The 20661-nt window shown below is 34.2% G+C and overlaps 1 protein-coding gene across 1 annotated transcript in view; it reads left to right on the top strand.

Annotated features, from left to right (window-relative positions):
- Window positions 1-20661, top strand: part of LOC149782244 (uncharacterized) — a 577549-nt gene that overhangs the window by 271150 nt on the left and 285738 nt on the right. Inside the window, exons 105-109 of the mRNA XM_089935097.1 lie at window positions 758-967; window positions 1826-1868; window positions 16048-16211; window positions 16695-16844; window positions 19937-20192. Coding sequence (XP_089791223.1) covers window positions 758-967; window positions 1826-1868; window positions 16048-16211; window positions 16695-16844; window positions 19937-20192 — 823 coding nt within the window. The remainder of the gene's footprint in view (window positions 1-757; window positions 968-1825; window positions 1869-16047; window positions 16212-16694; window positions 16845-19936; window positions 20193-20661) is intronic.

Here is a 20661-nt window from a genome sequence, read left to right as displayed (position 1 = left end):
TATATATATATATATATATATATATATATATATATATATATATATATATATATATATATATATAGTTGCAAATCACAGTGGCTTAAAGACTGACAGAAGACATCTGCAAATATCAACAAATCATCCTGAAGAATTGTAAAAAATGTCAGCAACTTCAGTTTTTTAATATGTAAAAGAGTGAGCTTTAGGTATTTTCCTTCTATCTATATGGAACATGTTTAATGGCATTTGCTAAGTAGTAATACATATATGTAACATTAACATCAGTTGTTGAAAAATCACTAACTTGCTTAAATATTTTAAATTTTGTACTTTATGATGTCAGCCACAGAGAAAAATCATGTGGAAAGTATATATTGCCTGACAGTGTCCAGTAGTCGAGTGAAAATATATATTCAGGGAATTACAGCTGTAAAAGTATTACATGTAATATCAACACGATTGAATTGCATTCATTTATTGTACAAACTTATAATCTTTATGTGTCATATATTTAGTCTTTATAAAAAAGTTTAAAAAATTCATGTGTAAATACTGGGGGAGGGGGCAAAGTGACTTTATGCATATAATTGAACATTTTTAAGCTGCACAGTATGTGTTGAGAGATTTTGTCAAGTAGTGTAGAATGTAACTTATACCAAAGCACTGCAAGCTGTTCAAAAAGTTGGAGTTAAAACTCTGTTTATGATTATGTTTTCATTATTCATGAAGAGGTGATTGTGTAGCTATGTTCATGTTGTGATTGTTATTTCCTCAGAGTGTGGCAATGTGATTCCTGTCAACAGCCTTCCAGAAGATATTGTGTGCCACATCCCCAGCTATTGTACCGGGATCGATTGCTGTCTCGGTATTTCTCTAATTGGAAGATCTGTGAGAACATACCTATCTATCAACACCTGTGATCTCACACTGACTGTGGGCATTGACAGGCTCCAATTCACTGTTAATTTATTTGATTATACTTGGGGTAAGTTCTTCAGAATGATCACTGTTAATTTGTTTTATTATGCTTGGGGCAAGTTCTTAAGAATGATCACTGTTAATTTATTTGATTATACTTGGGGTAAATTCTTAAGAATGATCACTGTTCATTTATTTGATTATACTTGGGGTAAGTTCTTCAGAATGATCACTGTTAATTTGTTTTATTATGCTTGGGGCAAGTTCTTAAGAATGATCACTATTAATTTATTTGATTATACTTGGGGTAAATTCTTAAGAATGATCACTGTTAATTTATTTGATTATGCTTGGGGTAAATTCTTAAGAATGATCACTGTTAATTTATTTGATTATATTTGGGGTCAGTTCTTAAGAATGATCACTGTTAATTTATTTGATTATACTTGGGGTAAGTTCTTAAGAATGATCACTGTTAATTTATTTGATTATCCTTGGGGTAAATTCTTAAGAATGATCACTGTTAATTTATTTGATTATACTTGGGGTAAATTCTTAAGAATGATCACTGTTAATTTATTTGATTATACTTGGGGTAAGTTCTTAAGAATGATCACTGTTTGCTATATTGTACAAAATCTAGATAATTATTGATTTATCTATGTATTCTTCTTTTGTATCAATACAACTTTCTGTAAGACAATCTGGCATCATTTCAAAATCATTTAAATACTTAGTCATTGTAAATTGTGCAGAATTCAAGCTTCTGTTACCATATTTGCATATTACTCAACATGACTGATACACACAAACCCAGTAACTTTTTGTTTCAACACCAATTGAGGAGTACAAGAAACAAACAGTGGAATGAAAATAATGATAATAATGATGATAATAATGTTTATTACCGATTTCATTATGACAGATACTGAGGACCATTTTTACATGAGAGGAGTCATCCGAGTAGAGTAAGTAATTTAATATGTAGGTTTCAGTTACAGCCAATATCTTGTGCTGGAAAATGCAAGTTGATAAGGTCATTAAAGCAAACTTGCTGCTCTATCTCTTGAATATAATAAAAATCTTATCTCCCTAAAGAGCAGAGAAAGATATTCTACAATGCATATATCATCCCACACCTAGAATATTGTTGTTCTTTCTGGGGTAATAGTGGTGCAGAAATCAAGAAAGATTACTGAAATTTCAGAAAAAGAACAGCTTGAGTTATTCTTGATACTGATTTAGATACACCCTCAAAAAATCTTTTTAAAATCCTACAGTAGCTTCCATTTCAGCAGAGAATTCAGTTTCAGAAGGGTTTACTAGTTTATAAATCCTTATATGGTTTGGCTGCTGATCATCTACAAATAACTTTAAATTTGTTTAAAATGTACATATGTATGAACTAAGATCCATCTCAAACAACAGTTGTATTTACCTGAACCAAATTCAGAATTATATTATTTCTGTTGCATTTCAGCTACAAGATCAGGAATGTGTTGAGAAACAGGAAATATCTCCTGGACCTTAAACTCAGCATCTGTTTTAATGACACACAAGGAGAATGCTACCTACAACAGCAGATGTTCAATAACACCATTTTGTCGGCAGTGCAGTGTGACTACAATCATGGGTTTGCCCTACCCAGTAAGTACACAGCTGGCTATACAGTTCGAAAGATGGAGACAAAGTTGAAACATCTCATGCAACATCTTGAACAAATTACCAGATAAATCCTTAATTTTCAATGCAAAATTTATGGCTATTCTCAAAACTAATGTCGGAATCTCATTAAAAAATTAATTATATCAAATTTTTAGGTTCACTTTCCACATTAAAGCCATGCAGAATCTTGTATTTGACAACCAGTATAGCATATATTTCAGAAACAAGATGTTTTCATACAATCTGGGGAAAGTATTCTGTACTGATGGCTGCCTAGTCACATTGGCATAAAGGTTAATGAAAGGGAAGAGGAATTAGCCAAAGCTACCCAGTAGTCAACCATTTCTAGATGAAAGATTCCAAATACTGACTTCAAATATTATATGAATCAGCATGTTTGTCATTCTTGGCAGAATATTTGGAATGAAAACTCCGCAAACTTAAAAATATAAAACCCACTTTTGGAGAGTTGCATCCCTTGTATAGCATTATGGAAAGATGAGATTGTATTATGTTGATCGTGTATGGGTTACACATATCTGACTTATGAATACCACCTGAATGGTGAACCTTGACCAGAGTGTTTACACTAACATTCAAGCACATTCTTGTTGACTGTGTCAGTTTTGGGACAGATGTATTTTAAAATGAACTGTTTGGTGAAAGCGTACAATGACACACCACCCAATAAAATCCTGGAAATTTTAAGAGAATGTGATTTATACAACACAAATTTTTATTGTGTTAAAGGATTTTATATGTGTTACCATTGTCTTTTTTTATATAAATTTTACAGAATTTTAACATCTATAGATTTATATTTATCTGGTACATAATTTTAAATTTTAAAAAGAATTAAGCAGCATATATTATTGCAATTCATTTTACCACTTTTGGAATTTGACCATTTGTTGACACTATATTGACACTTCTGTGCTTCAGTGCCATACAATGCTACCAAATATATACATACATACATTTACTTGAATTAATTTATTTCAAAACTTAATCGATAGTATTTAAAGTTTTATTTCACATTTTAAAAAAATTGGTTCAGTATGAAATTAGATGCAAATATATGACATATGATGTTATATAATCAAATAGTGTTTGGATGCATACAAGTTAACCTAATCAAAACAGTTACAGTCCTTCAGGAAACAAAAATTGTGATAGGCTTTTACAGGCCAGTTCAAGCCCTCTTGATCGGTCTTAATCGTGTTTATTCCTTACATGTGTTACTGCAGATCACAACGTAGCACCACACATTGTATCATTGTATTGAATATTTTAGCAACACAATATCTGAGTGAACTACCAATAAGAAATAATGTGCATTTATTTTTTTGTGGTATAGTAGGATTTACTGCCAGTGGTGAAGGATTTTTAAATACAGTTGAAAATAATACTGGAACATTTGTTAAAAATTTCACAAGTCAATCTGCACACTTTTTGAGTTCTTCCCTAAATGGTTAACACTGCATTTGTAAAATAGTGTCTGTTAAGATCAAACCTCTATTACAATCATCCAGAACTGCCTATCTCATCCTCATTAAACTTGACTGGGCATATAATTGTAGCGAGAATTAGTTTCCTTACTAAATTTGCTAAAATTATTGTGATTACAGTACTTTGACCTTGTTTAATTGAAATATCAGTAGTATAATGCCACAATAATACCTTTTCATTTATGGCAACCATTTGAAAAATGTGTAAAGATTTGTATTAATAAATTTAACAACCATATATTTATCTTTAAATAGTATAGTTTTAAAAATAAAAATAGTTCCAACTGATCTAAATGTTTTACATTATTTTTTTATTATGAATGCTTATGTCAGAAAAGAAAGGTTAGGAATATGGTGTAATCCATAACTTAGCATGCAAATAAGAATTTTGTTTATGGTAGGTGAAAACATTTAGGTTACCATAGTCAACATAAACACTTCCGGGACTTTTAATTTATATTTGACTGGAAATAAAACATCCAAAAGAAATGTCAAGGATGAATTTAGTTCTGCTATCATATGGCAAAGAACTGCAACATAGTATGATGTTATATATACTGTCAAAATTGATGGAACTATAAGAACAACTGCAAAGTCAGTCACCTTGTTCAATGAGCAAATACAAACTTTTGATTGGTTAATAGCCTTGTTGATGTAAATGATGCAGTTATAAAATTTTGGCTGACATTGGTTTGACTTTCTGTGTTCATTTTAGACTTTACATTTGGTAACTGGCTGAAGGCTGCCTATGGCAATACGTATGATTCATCCACAAGTTTGCCGGCACTGGTACAGGATCGACTTCTTGAGCAGCTGGGGATCAGTCAGTATCTGCTGTCAGATCGTTGCAGTCATGCCCAGGTTCCATACTCACAGGTTAATGGAAACCGTTGGAAATCAGGTAGGGCTTTCACACTATGAATGTACTTGTTTGTTTGTCTTTGTTACAATTACTAATTTTTATGCCCCACCATCAGTGTTGTATGAGGGCTGTTCCATTTAAACCCAGAGAATGCAGTTTAAAAAAAAAATATATGCTAGGATACTTTGATTCACAGAATTCATATGAAAATGATGAGAAAGTTCTAAATTGCATCTGTGGCTAAGTACCCCACCTTAAAAGTGCCTTCCCTGGGTCCCAGGTATGTTTTACTGGAACAGACCCGAGTGTTACCTTTTCTGATCAGCCTTTCCTTCATTGGTTAACTTTTGTGTTTGGGTCCTTTTCCCAGGCACTTTTGTGGGCTATTTCAGTTCCATGAACACACTTGCAATTGAGTTTCTTCTCCATCTCAGCAGAAAAAGTGTGGATAATGCTTAGCTCCTAATGTCTACTGACATGATGTATACTTAACAGATGTCCCTTTAACTAAAGATTTAGTAGCTGTAATACATTACCCACTTCTGTTGCATTACTTCCCTTTTTCCAGGATGATAAATCCCCAGTCCAAGGTAAAAATTCCCTCTTTCAGTTAGCAATTGAACATGAGCATGAAACAACATTATCCCAGTCTACTTCCTTAGTAATGTCTCGTAGATTGTTGTGCACTTGTGTCTCTGGATGATCAGCAAAATTTTTCATTGTTGTCTGTAGGATTCTTTTTGGCCTAACAGAGGCATTTTGTTGTAGTTTTTCTCACCATTCCTTGCTTTATTTGTGTGTATTGGTGTCCTTTTTCACCGTTTTCCCCCCCCCCCCCAATGTTTTTTCTTTCTCACCTTGTATAGTGAAGTGGTATTTTACCTTGTATTAACACAGAGTAACTATCTCCTACCCAGTATTAATGCAGAGAAACTATCTCCTACCTTGTATTAACGCAGTGTCAGAGTAACTATCTCCTACCCAGTGTTGAGTCTTGCTATTTTGTTTCTTTCAGCCTATATTATAAGGTAAGGTGTGGGTAAATGCTGGTAAATACAATGGAGAAAAGACGTGTACACTCTTCTTTCCATCCCACAGGAAATACTTTCAGTTTTTTATGGGCCAGGAGGTTTTCAATTTTGGGCTCTTCATGTTAGATTTGCCTTTGTCCCCAGAACCTTTACCAGGTTGATGGGGGTTAATGATGGCTCATTAGGGGTTCCTATCCAGTGTTATACAATGTCCTTAGAGATAGTCTTTGAAGGACCTGTCCCTCAGTCCCTCTATTGGTTAAAGGTTACTTGTTTGGGTCTAATTCTTGACCTAGAGATGTTGGATCATATTCATTCTCAGGATTTTATGTATGTGGGGATGAATTTCCTCTCCAGTCAATGAAGAGTTTGGTTTCCCACAGACAGAATGAAAGAATCAGTCTTTCTTAGCAGGTCTTTGGGCAAGACTTGGTAGCTCTGAATGTGGCTACAGAATTTGTTCCCCAGGGGAGATGTCATTTTTGTCCTCTTCAGTTCCTGCATCTGGCAAACTGAAGGTTGCACATGAACCCACTGTCTGTTTTGACCCCCCCCCCCTTGAGATCCCGTTATAGCAATATTGAGTATGTCAGCACTGGTTTTTTACTGGAGTCCTGATTCACAGCATTGAACTGCACTAAGGTTCTCAACAGTATAGACATTGGGCAATGTATCTAGCTCTACAGGGTTCTGTCAACCTCATTAGGCATTTTCGTGTTAGGTTTGCCTTGGACAAACATCAACCACATGTAAAGGAGCTATGCATGCTCCTTCTCTGTGTTTGGAAGTCTGGAACCTTTTATGATGTTGACTATGAGACCGATGAACAAGCTACCTCTTTATGTCTCTCCAGTGCCAGTAAAGGGGACCTGGGTGGTGGATGTTTTCAATCTGAAGTGGAATGTTCACTTTCACCATTCCACCTTTCAGATTAATCCCTCGGGTCTATCGCTGAGGCAGGACTATATTTCTTGACTCATCATGATAACTTGCCCAGTGATGGTGGTCCATGATCTCTTTTATCTATTGTTGGCACCATATAGCTGCTAGTGTGCTGAGGCGCTGTATTACATACATATATACATACATATGCACTGCATGCATGCATTCATGCACACACTCAGATACATACATCCATACATACACACACACAGACACACACATATACTCATCCGGTTGATGCAGGAGCCAAGGAGATTACCTTATAGTAGGGACCTGCTATCGCACCACCAAGGTTCTTTCTTAAACAAAAATCCACATATTCTCCACTTTCACACTCTTGGCTCATATCCAAAAAATGATGCACTAAGACCACTTTTTTCAGAAAGGTTCCATCTGCATCACAGTCAGAAAGCAATCAACCAAAGCCTACAGTGTAACTGATGCAACGGAAATATGTTGATCCTTTCTGTAATCCCATAACCACATTTGCAAATTTCTTCTCTTTCTTTCAAGGAATGAGAATGTTCGTTATATACCATTAGGACGGACTGTAGGGCAGCACTCTCTAATACTCTAATACATTCTCTATGGGTTACATTATTGTCTCAGCTTTTATATTTCGTCAGGTATTTTAGCTTCAGTATCTCATTTACTGATGCCTAGATGGAACCTTTCATGTGCTCTTTGGGGCATTATGGAAACCCCATTATGAGAGAAGCTTCCTTGGAGAACTTTACCTTTAAAACAGTCTCCCTGCTCTCCTTTGCATCTTTTGCATTGGTAAGGTGGAGTAAAATCCATGCCCTGTCAGTGGAAAAAGGGTTATGTATGGCTCAGTTGCAGCTATAATTTGGTTTCTCATCTTTGCCAACCTGAGTTTGAAGCTGAAATTCAGCTACCTCCAGTGTCAGCATTACAGATGTATTTGGCTTTCTGGAAAAGGGGAAGTAACTGTCGGAATCATTTCTTTCTTCCTTGCAAGCATTCCTCTGGTACTCTGGCAGCAGGAATTTCCAGATGAGTTATTGTCACTATCAAGAGAATTCATCAAGAGGCAGTCTAACTCTGTCATATTTTTACCTTTGATCTTTGTACTTACTCTTTGGATTCAGTCATAGCAGAACAACATGTGGTCAAGCCAGCTTCCAACTTAACTTAGGGAAGACTCCTGTAGTAAGAGTAAGTGCCACTTTCCTCTACTAGTTTATTTTGAAGGCGTCAGTCTCCCTTCTAACTGGTAAATTCAGCAATGTAATAGTAGGAATTAATGTATTACCGCTATAAAAATATTTTTGTGGGATAAACTAATTTTTAGAAAAGATTCCCTTCTTCCACCCCTCTCTGATATCCAGCAGTTGAAGTCAAAAGAGAATGATATTCTTTAAGTTGGATATGGTTAAGTTATCAGACTGGGATTTATGACTAAGTTATCAGACTGGGATCATGTTTTTTTCATTTCTGGCATGTCTGTCATAGAGGAAGGTATCTTTGGCTGGGACTGCAAAATTGTAACAGTGCAAATATAATAGTTAAGTATTATATACATTAAAATTTGTTTTAAATCCCCCAAAACACCTTTTTCCAATTAAAGTTTGAAATGTAAAATAGAGATAATAATTGGTATGGTTAGTGGTGGAAGTTTTACCTTGTCCTTTATTATTCTTTTGATTTTCAGTTATGGAAAATATCATGTAATATTCTGTTGTCTTCCATGTTCTGGTTTTCATCGTAAAGAGCACAGTAATGGATGGAGACATGTATACAATTTCACATGTCCACACAAATTGCATTCACCACCTATTTTAAGCGGGTTATTGCTTGGTGTTATCAAACACAATCAAATATTTCAAAATCTAGATTTTGAAAATGAATAAATAAAAAGCCTTTTAACTGAAGTTTGGAAAAATGTGCCCAGCATAGTTTTAAAAGTTTCAGAGTCATGGATTCCAAAAACATTATTAGATAAATATTTACAGATAAAGTTTTGATGTTGCCCATTTTGTTTTCCAGACTGTCCATTAAGCTTACCACAAGTTTCTCTTGGTACTTCAATGGCTTGTCATGTTGACAGTTCCTGCCTGGCTGTTGACTGTTGTGTGGACATGGGACGGATTGAATCAAGGATGCAGCAAACCTTCCTAGTCACACTAGGACTGGATCCTTGCAATCATCAGCTGACTGTAGGAATTGAGAAAATGAAATTTGAAATTAGTCTCCTCAATTTCAAGTTTGGTAAGCTTGATTCCTGCTGTATAAGATGCATAATTTTATTTTGATGTCATCTTAGCACATTTCAAATGATGCAAGCTCAAAGTTTGTGATACTAATAACTGAAACTCAGTTTGAAAGAAATCTTACATGTAACAAATTGAAATAGGTTTTAATTTGTCATGCTAGTAATTAGTACATATAAGTTATAGCTACATCTATGTAAACTTACCTCAAATTTGCCTAATGTCATGATCTGCATGAATTCTTCTTATTAGTGCCCCACTTTACAGTTTTTAGTCACCTATAGTACACCTCTCCCTCGATAACTTACGCACAACAGGGTCCATAAACATAGACCACACTATAAGCAAGGGTGTGAGTTATTGAGGGACCTCCATAACAATATGAAATGATACCACACTCGCTACACAATGAGTAAACCAGGGTGGGGGTGGGGTGAGCAAATTGATTTGTTTAATGGCTGAATACTCATTTTAAAATCACGTTGGGAATAAATGTCAATCAATTGCTTTTTTGTTTTTTGTGTAAAAAATGACTTATTTTCAAGCTGTCCAACTGCTGAGAGATTGTTTACATTATTCCAGCTGGTTTCAACAGCCTTCACATGTACACAAAAACATTGTGTATTACATCACTGCTTTATGTTGTTGTTGAGTAGTCTGGTTCCCTGATCCTTATGCTCCCTGCTTTGCTCTCTACTCTTGTGGGATATAACTGAAGGAGCATATGAAGCAGGGAACCAGATTAGCTATTGATTCAGATTCACAACCAAGCAAGATTCCTCTTATTTAAACATAAAAACAAAAAAAAAAACCAGAACATTTAGTTTGTGAAACAGCCATCATCATCGAAAGTCATTTTTTTATAATTGTTCTTTAATAAAATATTTATGCCATGGTTTCATTATAAGTAATACTTAAACTTCTCATTCATGAGAAAATCTCTGAGTGCCAATTCAGGAATTATAAATTAACTCTGAAACTAGCTTTTCATTAATAATCATATCTGTGAAATAGAATTTTATGTTATTAAATCTTCATTTTGCTTGGTTGTCTTGGGATTGTTGATCACATTTTGTGAATGAGTATGCTATATTAAGGTAGTTTAATTGTGTTCTCCCCAAAAAAATGTAACTGTTTGAAATGAGTTGACCTGACACTAGACTGGGGCCACTAGCTCATACGCAGGTTGGATTTGCATGCCTTTCAACTTTTCAATTAGTCCATCCCCATTATTTGATAAAAAAGAAGTAATTAATGTAGTAATACAAGGAGGTCAGCTTTTAATTAATTGCAGTAATACAACAAATACTTATACAAATTAGGTATCAAAACACCATTGGCACTTAATTAGGTTCTCACAGAAATGCTCACGAACATAGCTGTTGCGGTAGATTGACATATTTCACGTTTGAATACAACAGGGCACATTGTATTTATGATCATTACACTTAAAACAACTAAAAGATATAAATAAAACTTGCATTTCACTTGATATAAAAACTTATTTAATTGGTATTTATTTATTAAAGTGCTGCCTCAAGTAGGATTTAGTGACAATTTCATTCATCAAAATTTCATTGCATACTGTTATTTACGGTGTACCTGCATGAATGTTTTGGAAATAAATTTTAACAAATTACATGATTTTTTTAATTAAAAGTTGATAATTTCATAATGTTGGCTCAGATTTCCAGGACATATAAACTGTTTTCTACAACAGAATGAGTGATATATCAAGGTTCAGTTACCAATTTTAATCTCAATTTTCTTCATGTTAAATAAATGTCATATTTATGGTACTACAGTGTATCCCCCAGGGGTTTAAAATTGAGAGTACAAAAACCCTTTGGTGTCAAAACTGGGGGTCAAATAAAAAATGTGGGGGTCAAAAATGTACTGACACATTTTCATACGACTCATACTTTTTCAGCTTGAAACGAGGGCCTATTTTTAAAAGTTCTAAAATCCTGTCATGAAAGGATTATTCACTTTTGCAGTCTTTGCAATCACGAGATCAGAAGTCACACTGGTAATCATAATGAATATTCCAGTCAAGGGAATAATTTTCTCCATTTTTCATTAAAGTTAGATCCACAGTTACTCTTTTGTGTTCTGCTTCTTTCACTTTCTTCGCTAATGCTTTTTAGTGCATGACATTTAATCTGGCAATCACTTTCTAGTGCAACTAGCCTTGATGTTAAATATCTAGAGCAGCTTGCTGAGCTTGATGGAAATTGCGAGAAGCTCGCGAGATTAGGGGAAGCTACTCCGTCATAACATTGCCTATGCTAGTCTGGTTCATTGTTTTTTTATGTTCCCTGCGTTGCATTTTTCTATACGAATAGAGGAGCACAAGGCAGGGAGCAAACAAAGCGGGGAACCAGTCAGTGCCTATACGCGAAGTATATACGATGCTGTCCATCATCCAATACATTGGGTATTAAATAAATCATGATCATATTATGAAAATCCTTTGCATCAAAAAAACGCACGGTAACAAAATATGTGCGTCAATTTTCTCCAGCGTGCGTCCCTGATGCACAAATGTGCATAAAGGGAAACACTGGTACTAGTAAAAAAAATTGGGATCCATGGCTGTCCCTGCATTTTAAGTGAGTTCTTGAGTTATCAAGGCAAGAGTTATAAAGGGAGTGATGTAATCACATTCTTATTTGGCCTGTTCATCCATTATTGAATAACTTGTCTTCCACAAGATAACTTTGCTGGGATTGTTGGCTTTTAATCAAATGTGATATGCATCTTTATATTGATAAGATCTCAAACAAATTATAATTTTAAGTCATCTTTATCCTCCTTTAGATGAGTTATGGCCCTTGATTGTCTGTCCTCCTAACTGCAAGACAACTTTACCAAGGATTGTTGAATTTCAACCCAGTAGTATAGGCAGCTCTGTATTGATAAGGTCCTGAATAATATTGGTTTTCTGCCATCCATGACCTCATTCATAGGAGTTGTTCCCATCTTCCTGGCTTGTGGCTACTGCAGCATAACTTTACTTTGAAATCTTGATCAAGTTTGATTTTTAGCCATCAATGATCATGCACACCAAGCCTTCTGGATTGTCCAGTATTCTTTTGATTTTTTTCCCCCAATCCTTTGATGTACCAGTTTGCTGACAAAAACTCATAGAAATCACAGAACTTCTGACCAGATGTATTTCAAGCTAAAACTGCAGACTTTGTAGCAATTTGACTGAAATATTGTTAGAGGTATGATAAAAATCCAGAACATAAACACACACTCAAGCTAAAACAACATCTGCCAAGCATATATTATTTCCAGCTAAAACAACATTCAGTATGCTGTTTACAACTATCTTAATCCATCAATCAAGTTCTTATCAGCCTAACAACCAATCAAGTCTTGATATATGACATTTTCTGATTCATTTTTTGTACATTCATAAGTGGTTTTACTCTTCAGTAGAGGCCCCGAGTGGCCAAGTGGTCTAAAGCGCTCACTGTTATGGATCACTGCCATCTCACCTCTGTCTGTGTGGGTTCGAGTCTCGGGCTTGGCCAGTGTGGTTTCATGAGAAAGCTTATCAGTAGCTTCTCTTGGTTCGGTGATTCTTTCTGGGGATTTCCCGGGTTCTTTCTCCACCATTTATACTGGCTGCCATGTAAAGCCTATCTTGTGCTGCAAAATGGCATTAAATCCTACAACAACAACAACAACAATAACTCTTAAGTATTTCAGTACGGAGTAATGTTTTATGTGTAACAGTTTGCAGGCAACTTAACAAGTAGGAAACAGTTCTTGCACTCTTTGGAAATATAAGAAGTTTTTTACCATGTTGAAACATACACTAATGGATTTGAAGGAAAATATGAAATTGTAAAAGAAGAAATTTATTTGCAAGTTCAACAGTGCTTGGATAGACAAATTAAAATGTGTGAAGCATCGTGAAAATCACTTATAAAAAATTAATAAAGTTGAATAACTATTATTCATTGTAAAATTTTTGGTACAAAGTGCACTTTCACACTTGAATTTATGACAAAAATGTGTTATTATGCTAATCTCCCTGATTGGGACCCAATCTCCCAGATTGTGAACACTGATCTCCCTAATTAGGTCCCAGCAAACTTGGCATGTCTGTATATTATTAAGAGGAGAAATCGCCTCTTGATTGGCTATCCATCCATGTGACTTTAGTTTCTAGAGCATAACTTTTGCTGGGGATGTTTGCATGTCAGCCAAACTTGGAATGTGACTTTCTATTGATGAGACCTTAAATGACTAATTTCTATCCATTTATAACATCATTAGAAGAGTTATGGCTCCTGATTTCCTGTCCTTATGACAGGTTTCTGCAACACAAATTGTCTATATCAATTTCGGACTTAATAGAATTTGGTATGCAGCTTTATATTAATGAGACACTGAATGAGTTTGATTGTAAACCTTCTGTGACATCATTTGCAAGACTTACTCCACCTGATTGCCGTTTCTGGCTTTGTTTTCCATAGCAGAATTTTAATACGAATTTTAAGTTTTCAGCAAAAATTGATATGTATTGTTATTTTTATCAGACTTTAAATGAGTATAATTTCTGTTGTTTCATAACATTACTTACTGGAAGTATGGCCCATGATTGTGTATTATTCTGACTTGAGATGTTTCTGTAACCTTACTATATCAATGTGAGTTGGATTTCACAAAAAATTTGAGATGCAACTTTGTATTGCTAAAAGTTTTAATGTGTCTAATTCCAGAATTCCACACTATCATTTATATGAGTTATGATTCCTGATTGCCTGTCCTTCGAGCGTTGGTTTCCATTACATAGCTGTAGAAGGAATGTTGGATTTCAGCTAAAATCATCATGCACCATTGTCTTGAGATACCTTGAATGAGTTGCATTCCCGTATTCCACATCATTGTTTATTTAAGGAATTATGGTCCCAGAATTCGGGGCTCTCCCAAAACCTTGTTTTCATCTATTTTTGGCTGTACTAAGCATATGGTAAAGACATGGGCCCTTTATCCTGCTTACATTGCAAATATTTTAAGTTCACCTAAATTTATAATTGGTATGTATTGTCCTTTAAATTTTTCTTTTCATTTTTAGGAGTAATGAAGACTCTTGATTTGGAAGGACTAGTCAAGATGGAGTATGTATCATGCATATGTTGTATTTATAGGTTACTGCATTTGTATGGGAAAATATGAATGAGTTTTTCAGATGGAAATACTGCATGACCTTGGGAGTGCAGTATATTCATCTGACAAAACGAGTTCATATTTTCCCAAACAAATGCAGTAGCCATTTCATTATATGCTCTTTTACTTATTCTACCTAATGCAAATTCATTATTACACAGCAACAATATTATAATGCGCACATAATTCTGCCCAGATAAATTTGAATTAGTCACACGCTAGACGTATCTTTCGAAAGAAAATGACATTTTGGTCTACTTAAAATTAAAATTTGGAGTCATATTGTGAATGAAGGTGCATTGCAACAAGTTTTCCTTTTGATTTGGAATGAATAGATTTTTCTAGTTTTGTCGTTTCTAAGAAATTTTGTGATTATGCACTGGTTTTATCTATACCAATTCTACATGAAGTACATTGGATTTCAGCAGCGACGGAGCAGCATGTTGACATCAGCAAGTGTGTTTCTGTTCTGTCATTGGATGTTAAAATCATAATGTGGGAAATATATGAAGTCTTTTAATTGCAATTATCAAAAAGACACTTTGGAATATAATGTTTATTTCTTTTTTAATGTAGTAAGGAGGATTTAATTGCACTTGGAATATAGTCGAAATTACAATACAATTTTGAAATATGTAATCAAGCTTGAGAACCCATGACATGGTTCATGTTATTTGGATTTGTAGAACTATGAAAATACATTTTGAGGAAATTTCCGGATGTAAAATAGTAAGTATATTTTTGGCCATTTTTATTGCTGTCTAAAGAAGACAGTTTTTGCCTTATCACTTGCATGTTTATTGTAGGAACCCAGTAATTTTATGAAATCTGGCATCTATCACCTGCCTAAATCCGAAACATTGTATCAGAAGTAAACGTGGAATGTGGCAAAGCAGCTGCTTTGTGGCAGTCCATGAAACATATGCTTTAGTTTATTCAGAAACAAATTTAATAAACCAAAACAGGAACCGCCTAATACTTCAGTGTACATGATTTGCTTACAAATCAAAAGTGCTTGAATCTGCATCCATTGTTTGTTTACAATAGAAAGTAGTTTCTTTATGAGCACAATATGAAGTTGCACACAAGTTCAGTATTGTAAAATATTGAATGATTTTGACAATGCCAAGTTAACCGACAATAAAATAAGCATGTAATAATGTTGAGGATTTCGTATGTATTCCATAATTTCCAGTTACTTTAACATGTATCTGATTCTTTCTTTTTTTTTTCTTTCCATTGATTAGACTTATCACATCTTTGAAAAGCAAATCATGTATAGGTCAGTGTGACCTACTATTCATTCATTGTGTGTGTGTGTGTGTGCCTTTGTGACTACTATTCATTCATTATGTGTGTATGCATATATCTGTGAAGAGAAAGATTTTTGATGCTGTATATGTATGATTTCATAAATATGGTACAAGTTCATATAACCAGAATTAATTTATTGTCATTGGTATACAATTTTGTTATTGGGTGAAAAGTGGATTTTTTGTGTTTAAATTCTTGGACAGACACAGTATTCTAATTTTTCCACAGCTCATTGTTTATTAAGCATCCAAGTTTTGTGAGAAGGTTATAATTCAGACAAGAAATTTGACACTCCATGAAAAATTGTGAATTGGTAATAACTGGTCAATTTGCTGAAATTGGTTTACATTTCTACTCAACCATGATGTGAAGGCACCTTATTGGACTGTGAATAAATATTTCAGATTCAACATCCTTGACCTGGCAGCTACAAGACAGTACATGGTGAGCCTGAAGGTCAGTGTGTGTTTGGATTACCAGGCCAACTGCACCATGACAACACCAATCTTCCAGAATGCCCTGCTGAATAAGCTTCCTTGCACTGTCAACAGCACATTCATCAATAGCAGTATGTAGCATTATATCTCTACATTCATGTATCTTTTGTTATAGTGCCCTTGGAACATTATGGAGAGGGGTATAATAATAATAATAATAATAGATATCTTTAGGTAATGAGGGTACCTCAGTTAGAGCATGAATGTTTCTTGTCTCCCTTGAGGTCCTCAACTGTCTGCCAATCTACATGCATGTATCATGCTAAAAAAAAATCAAAAAGAAAAGTCACAATGTTTAAGAAAGTAACAAATAAATCCTATGTCTTTACATTACTCTGAACATAAGAATCATATTTAAACAAAGAAATATATTAGCATCCACAAAAATAAAACAGCTAGAAAAGAAATTGGAATTTTAGAGAATATCATGTGGAAATCAGAAACAATCAAGAGTAGTGCAGAATTCTTGTGTGTCCAGCCAATCATTTTTCTTCTCAGCACATTTACTTCCTCTTTTGAAGTTTATGACTATTAAGTACATTTTTTAATTTCAGGCATTTCACTGACAACCTGGCTGACAGAGAATAGAGTAACCCGAGGGCAGCTGACCAATCTTGATGTGACCTATTTGATGCAGTATCTGGGAGTTGCACCTTATGTATTAGATAGCCCCTGTAATGCTACCAGCTTGGGGTGGAATAAAGGTGGCCTTATCAGTTTAAGCTTTACTTTTCATATTATCACTACCTCTTTTAAATGGATGGGTATCAGGTAGCATAAGGTTTTCATGAAAAGTCTTCTAGCTTGTCTCTTTATATAAAAATGATAACAATCGGATGTACCATATGGCCACTATGCTGACCATCTTGAAAATCTTTTTATTAGCTACTTCTGGATTTACTTACGCTATTAGTTTTTTACTGACAGACTTCTTATGGTATCGGGTAGGTCATAAATGATATTGGTGTCAAATGTCATGGGTACTTCTCATTAACAGATTTTCATATTGACATGGGGTTTTCAATAAATCTTTATTATGATGTCTAGTTGGTCCTGTTGACAATGGTACTGATCAGACCTCCAACCTTGAAACTCCTACTTTTCCTGAATTGACAGCATATCAACTTGGATTTTTCACTGAAAGACTTATTGTGTTATGCAATTAGTTCTAAAGAAAATTGTGTCATTCAGACATTTGGTATGGATGCTTTGGTATCCATCAAGAAAATCTTGTTCTAGATGCTTCTTTTGAACAGATGTTGAAATTTAATTACTTCTTGTGATGACAAATTGTTCTAAATGGAAATGGTGCAGATCTATTATCCAATGTGGCCGTCCCAGCAGCCATATTGAAAATAGTTACCTCTGCTCTTCATAAATAGAAAGTCACATCAACTTTTTGTTTTCACAGCAGCCCTCTTGAAATGCTTGCAGTTGTTACCACTCCTGAATAGATGGTCATATCAACATTGTGTTTTCACCAGAAGACTTTTTTTGATGTTTTGTTGGTCATAAATGAAAATGGTACCAATGTAATGCACACCTTGAAAATCAAAACCACACATACTGTATTAGACTAACCCTTAAATAATCACACTTAACAGATACATTAATGAATGAAATCTGAAATTAATTGCTGAGGTTCTTCAGATTTATTTCAGTTGATTAGAAAATGGAAGTATATTTTGCAACATAACTAAACGAATGAAGCAAAACATCCACCATGTTTTAATATCCTGTTATACTCTCCAGGAAATTTGCATATATATATATAGAGAGAGAGAGAGAGAGAGAGAATTATAAAACCAGACAGAACGGAAAGCAGTTTCCATTCTGTCTGGTGTATATTTACCATGGTATTTTTCATAGGAATCCAGAATGACTGTAGATAGATGAGATGAGAAATAATTCGTGCATGTCATACTGACTCATATTTTGTTTGCTTAGTTGTGATGGAATTTGGACTAATGTGTGCAGGCAATGCAATGGGTGCTGTTTACCCATGGACCTGGGTTTGAATCTCGGCAAAGTATGAATTCAAAATTCTCTAACCTATATGATAGTATTATTTTGTATTGTGTGTGTATATATATATATATATATACACACACACACACACCTCAGATTCACCTAAGAGTCATTTGAATTTCACAAAGTGAAAATATTTATGACAGGATGAACATTGATTTATAACTGTCCAGATAGTGTATATTGTAGCAGGTGGGAAAGCACAATGTCAGTGCTGAATATTACTAATGAACCAACTGATCCTGGTTCAAGTTTGTGAGGTCTGGTAATGAAACATTTAGACTAATTACAAAATTTAATTACATTCCAGTACTGATTCATAGAAATAAGACATAAAAATAATGATTCTGTTCGTTTTAATTTTTTTTGTTTGTTTAAATAAGCTATTAGGGCTGTTCCATTTAAACATACATGGTACCCAGAGAAGACAGTTTTTAAAAAATATATGCCAGGGTACTTTGATTTCATACAGTTCTTATTAAAATGATAAGAATATTCTAAATTGCATCTATGGTTGAGTATGACACATCAAAAGTGCCTTCCCTGGGTCCTAGGTATGTTTCACTGGAACAGCCATTGCTCTAATTAAATTTAATTCTAAATGTGTCAAGGAAAACGTACATGCATAAATACAATTATTTCTTTTAAAATGTCTGAAAATTACAGGGCATGAAAAAATTATTTTGGCAAACAATATTTGTGTTAAAAAATGTACCATGTCCAAAAACAAACAGAAAATGTAGTAATTACTGTCAGTCCTTTGGTTCATATATCTGCAAAAATTTCTGAATGTAGCATATCCACAGTATATTTGCTAAAATTATGTTTGGTTTAATGATTTACTTAGAATGATGTGTTGGCCTGTTTAATGGGAGTAATATGTTTTGCAAATTCATTTTTTCTTCATTTAATTCAGAAAAATCATACTCGCCTGTTGTAAACAAGTTTCTGGAGATGTGTGACATAAAAAAATTATTGAGAATTGTTTGCCTGATATATATTTTCCCAAGAAATATATGAAATACAAAATAGCATCATCAAGTACAGTACGGAAAAGTACAATCACAGATCATTTCTCAAGACAAGCCTTAGCTTATACACTTTTAAACCTTTCATGACAGAGCATCAGTGCCTAATAAAGCATGTCCATATCTTTTATTCCAAAAGTTAACAAATATATAACTTTTAACATATGAGATAAAATCTTACTTGATCCTTTCTTTTAAATTTAGGAAATGTTGCCTTCCTTGTATGAGTTCAGCAGGTGCTGGCTGTGAGTCGTAAATGAGATGGACTCTAGCAATTGCTAGAGATGTTGGATGTATGATTGGAAGTCTGCAAAAAAGCAAAATTATTACCACTTTTTCTCATTTCTCATTACTCTTGCACCCCAACAAATGACTCCTAATCACCCAGCAATGCTTGTGTACTACTACTACTTTTTGATGGATCCAAATGACAAATCCATAGCGCACATCTACCATCCACACCCGATTATATTCCCATAGTTTGAAGTCATTATCTTAAATGGTATAGAAGGAGTTGCATAACATTACTCTGGCATGTACACAGATTCTGACAGTCGAGCAGATATAGCACCATGCCCAACGACTTTTTTGAAAAGCATGGATTTGATAATTTTCACTTCTACATGTATTAAGTATTTTCAGTTTAAGACTGTATAATTAATGATCTTTTAAACAGTCGTATTATTTCTGTTTGCTTGTCCACTAAAACATTATACATGTATGTACATTGTGAATTTCAGAATGTTCTCTTCCAATTGAGCTGCCAGATATAAGTTCATCTCCTTTGAGTTGTACAATACCAAGTTACTGTACTGCAGCCAAATGCTGTTTTAATGTGGAAGATATCTCCAGCTCCCTCTATGCTGCAGTTGACATAAATTTCTGTAAAGCAGAACTAACCATCTCCCTGGAAAAGCTGACATATACTGTGCCCCTAATGGACTTTGGCTTCAACAAGATACACCAGTATTACTTGCAAGGAATTATTAGGATTCAGTAAGTTAGCTCACATTGCATTCAGATATTGTACATATTTTTATAAAATTACTTTTGCTGTTGATAATAACTGTATAGAGATTATAAAGCTGTGAAACCCACAATATTCAATTCAAGTTCTTAATGGTATAACAATTCTCTCATTTTTATAGAGTAAAACAAAACTTGTTTCCAAGGTCAAGATGGGACTTCGTCTTTATTAATTTTTATTTTTTAGAGTAATACTGATTGGTTTTCATCAGGGTCACACTGGGTAAACGTGATCTGTAACAAGTACTTGCTTCTAGAACTTTCCAGAAATGATCACATGACCCCATGTTTACGTTTTGAAAGACCATATAACCCATGTTTTGTAGAATAAGTCTCAGTAGAAGCTGGGCTGTTAAACTGTTAGTTGTATGTTTTGCTGTTTGGAGTTATTTCAGATTACTTGTTTTGGAGTTATTTCAAATTGCTTGGATTCAGAAGG

This window comes from Sinohyriopsis cumingii, chromosome 15 (genome assembly GCF_028554795.1).
Source record: "Sinohyriopsis cumingii isolate HCF-2022 chromosome 15, ASM2855479v2, whole genome shotgun sequence".
Lineage (NCBI taxonomy): Eukaryota > Metazoa > Mollusca > Bivalvia > Unionida > Unionidae > Sinohyriopsis > Sinohyriopsis cumingii.
This window is presented reverse-complemented; position numbering and strand designations above follow the sequence as displayed.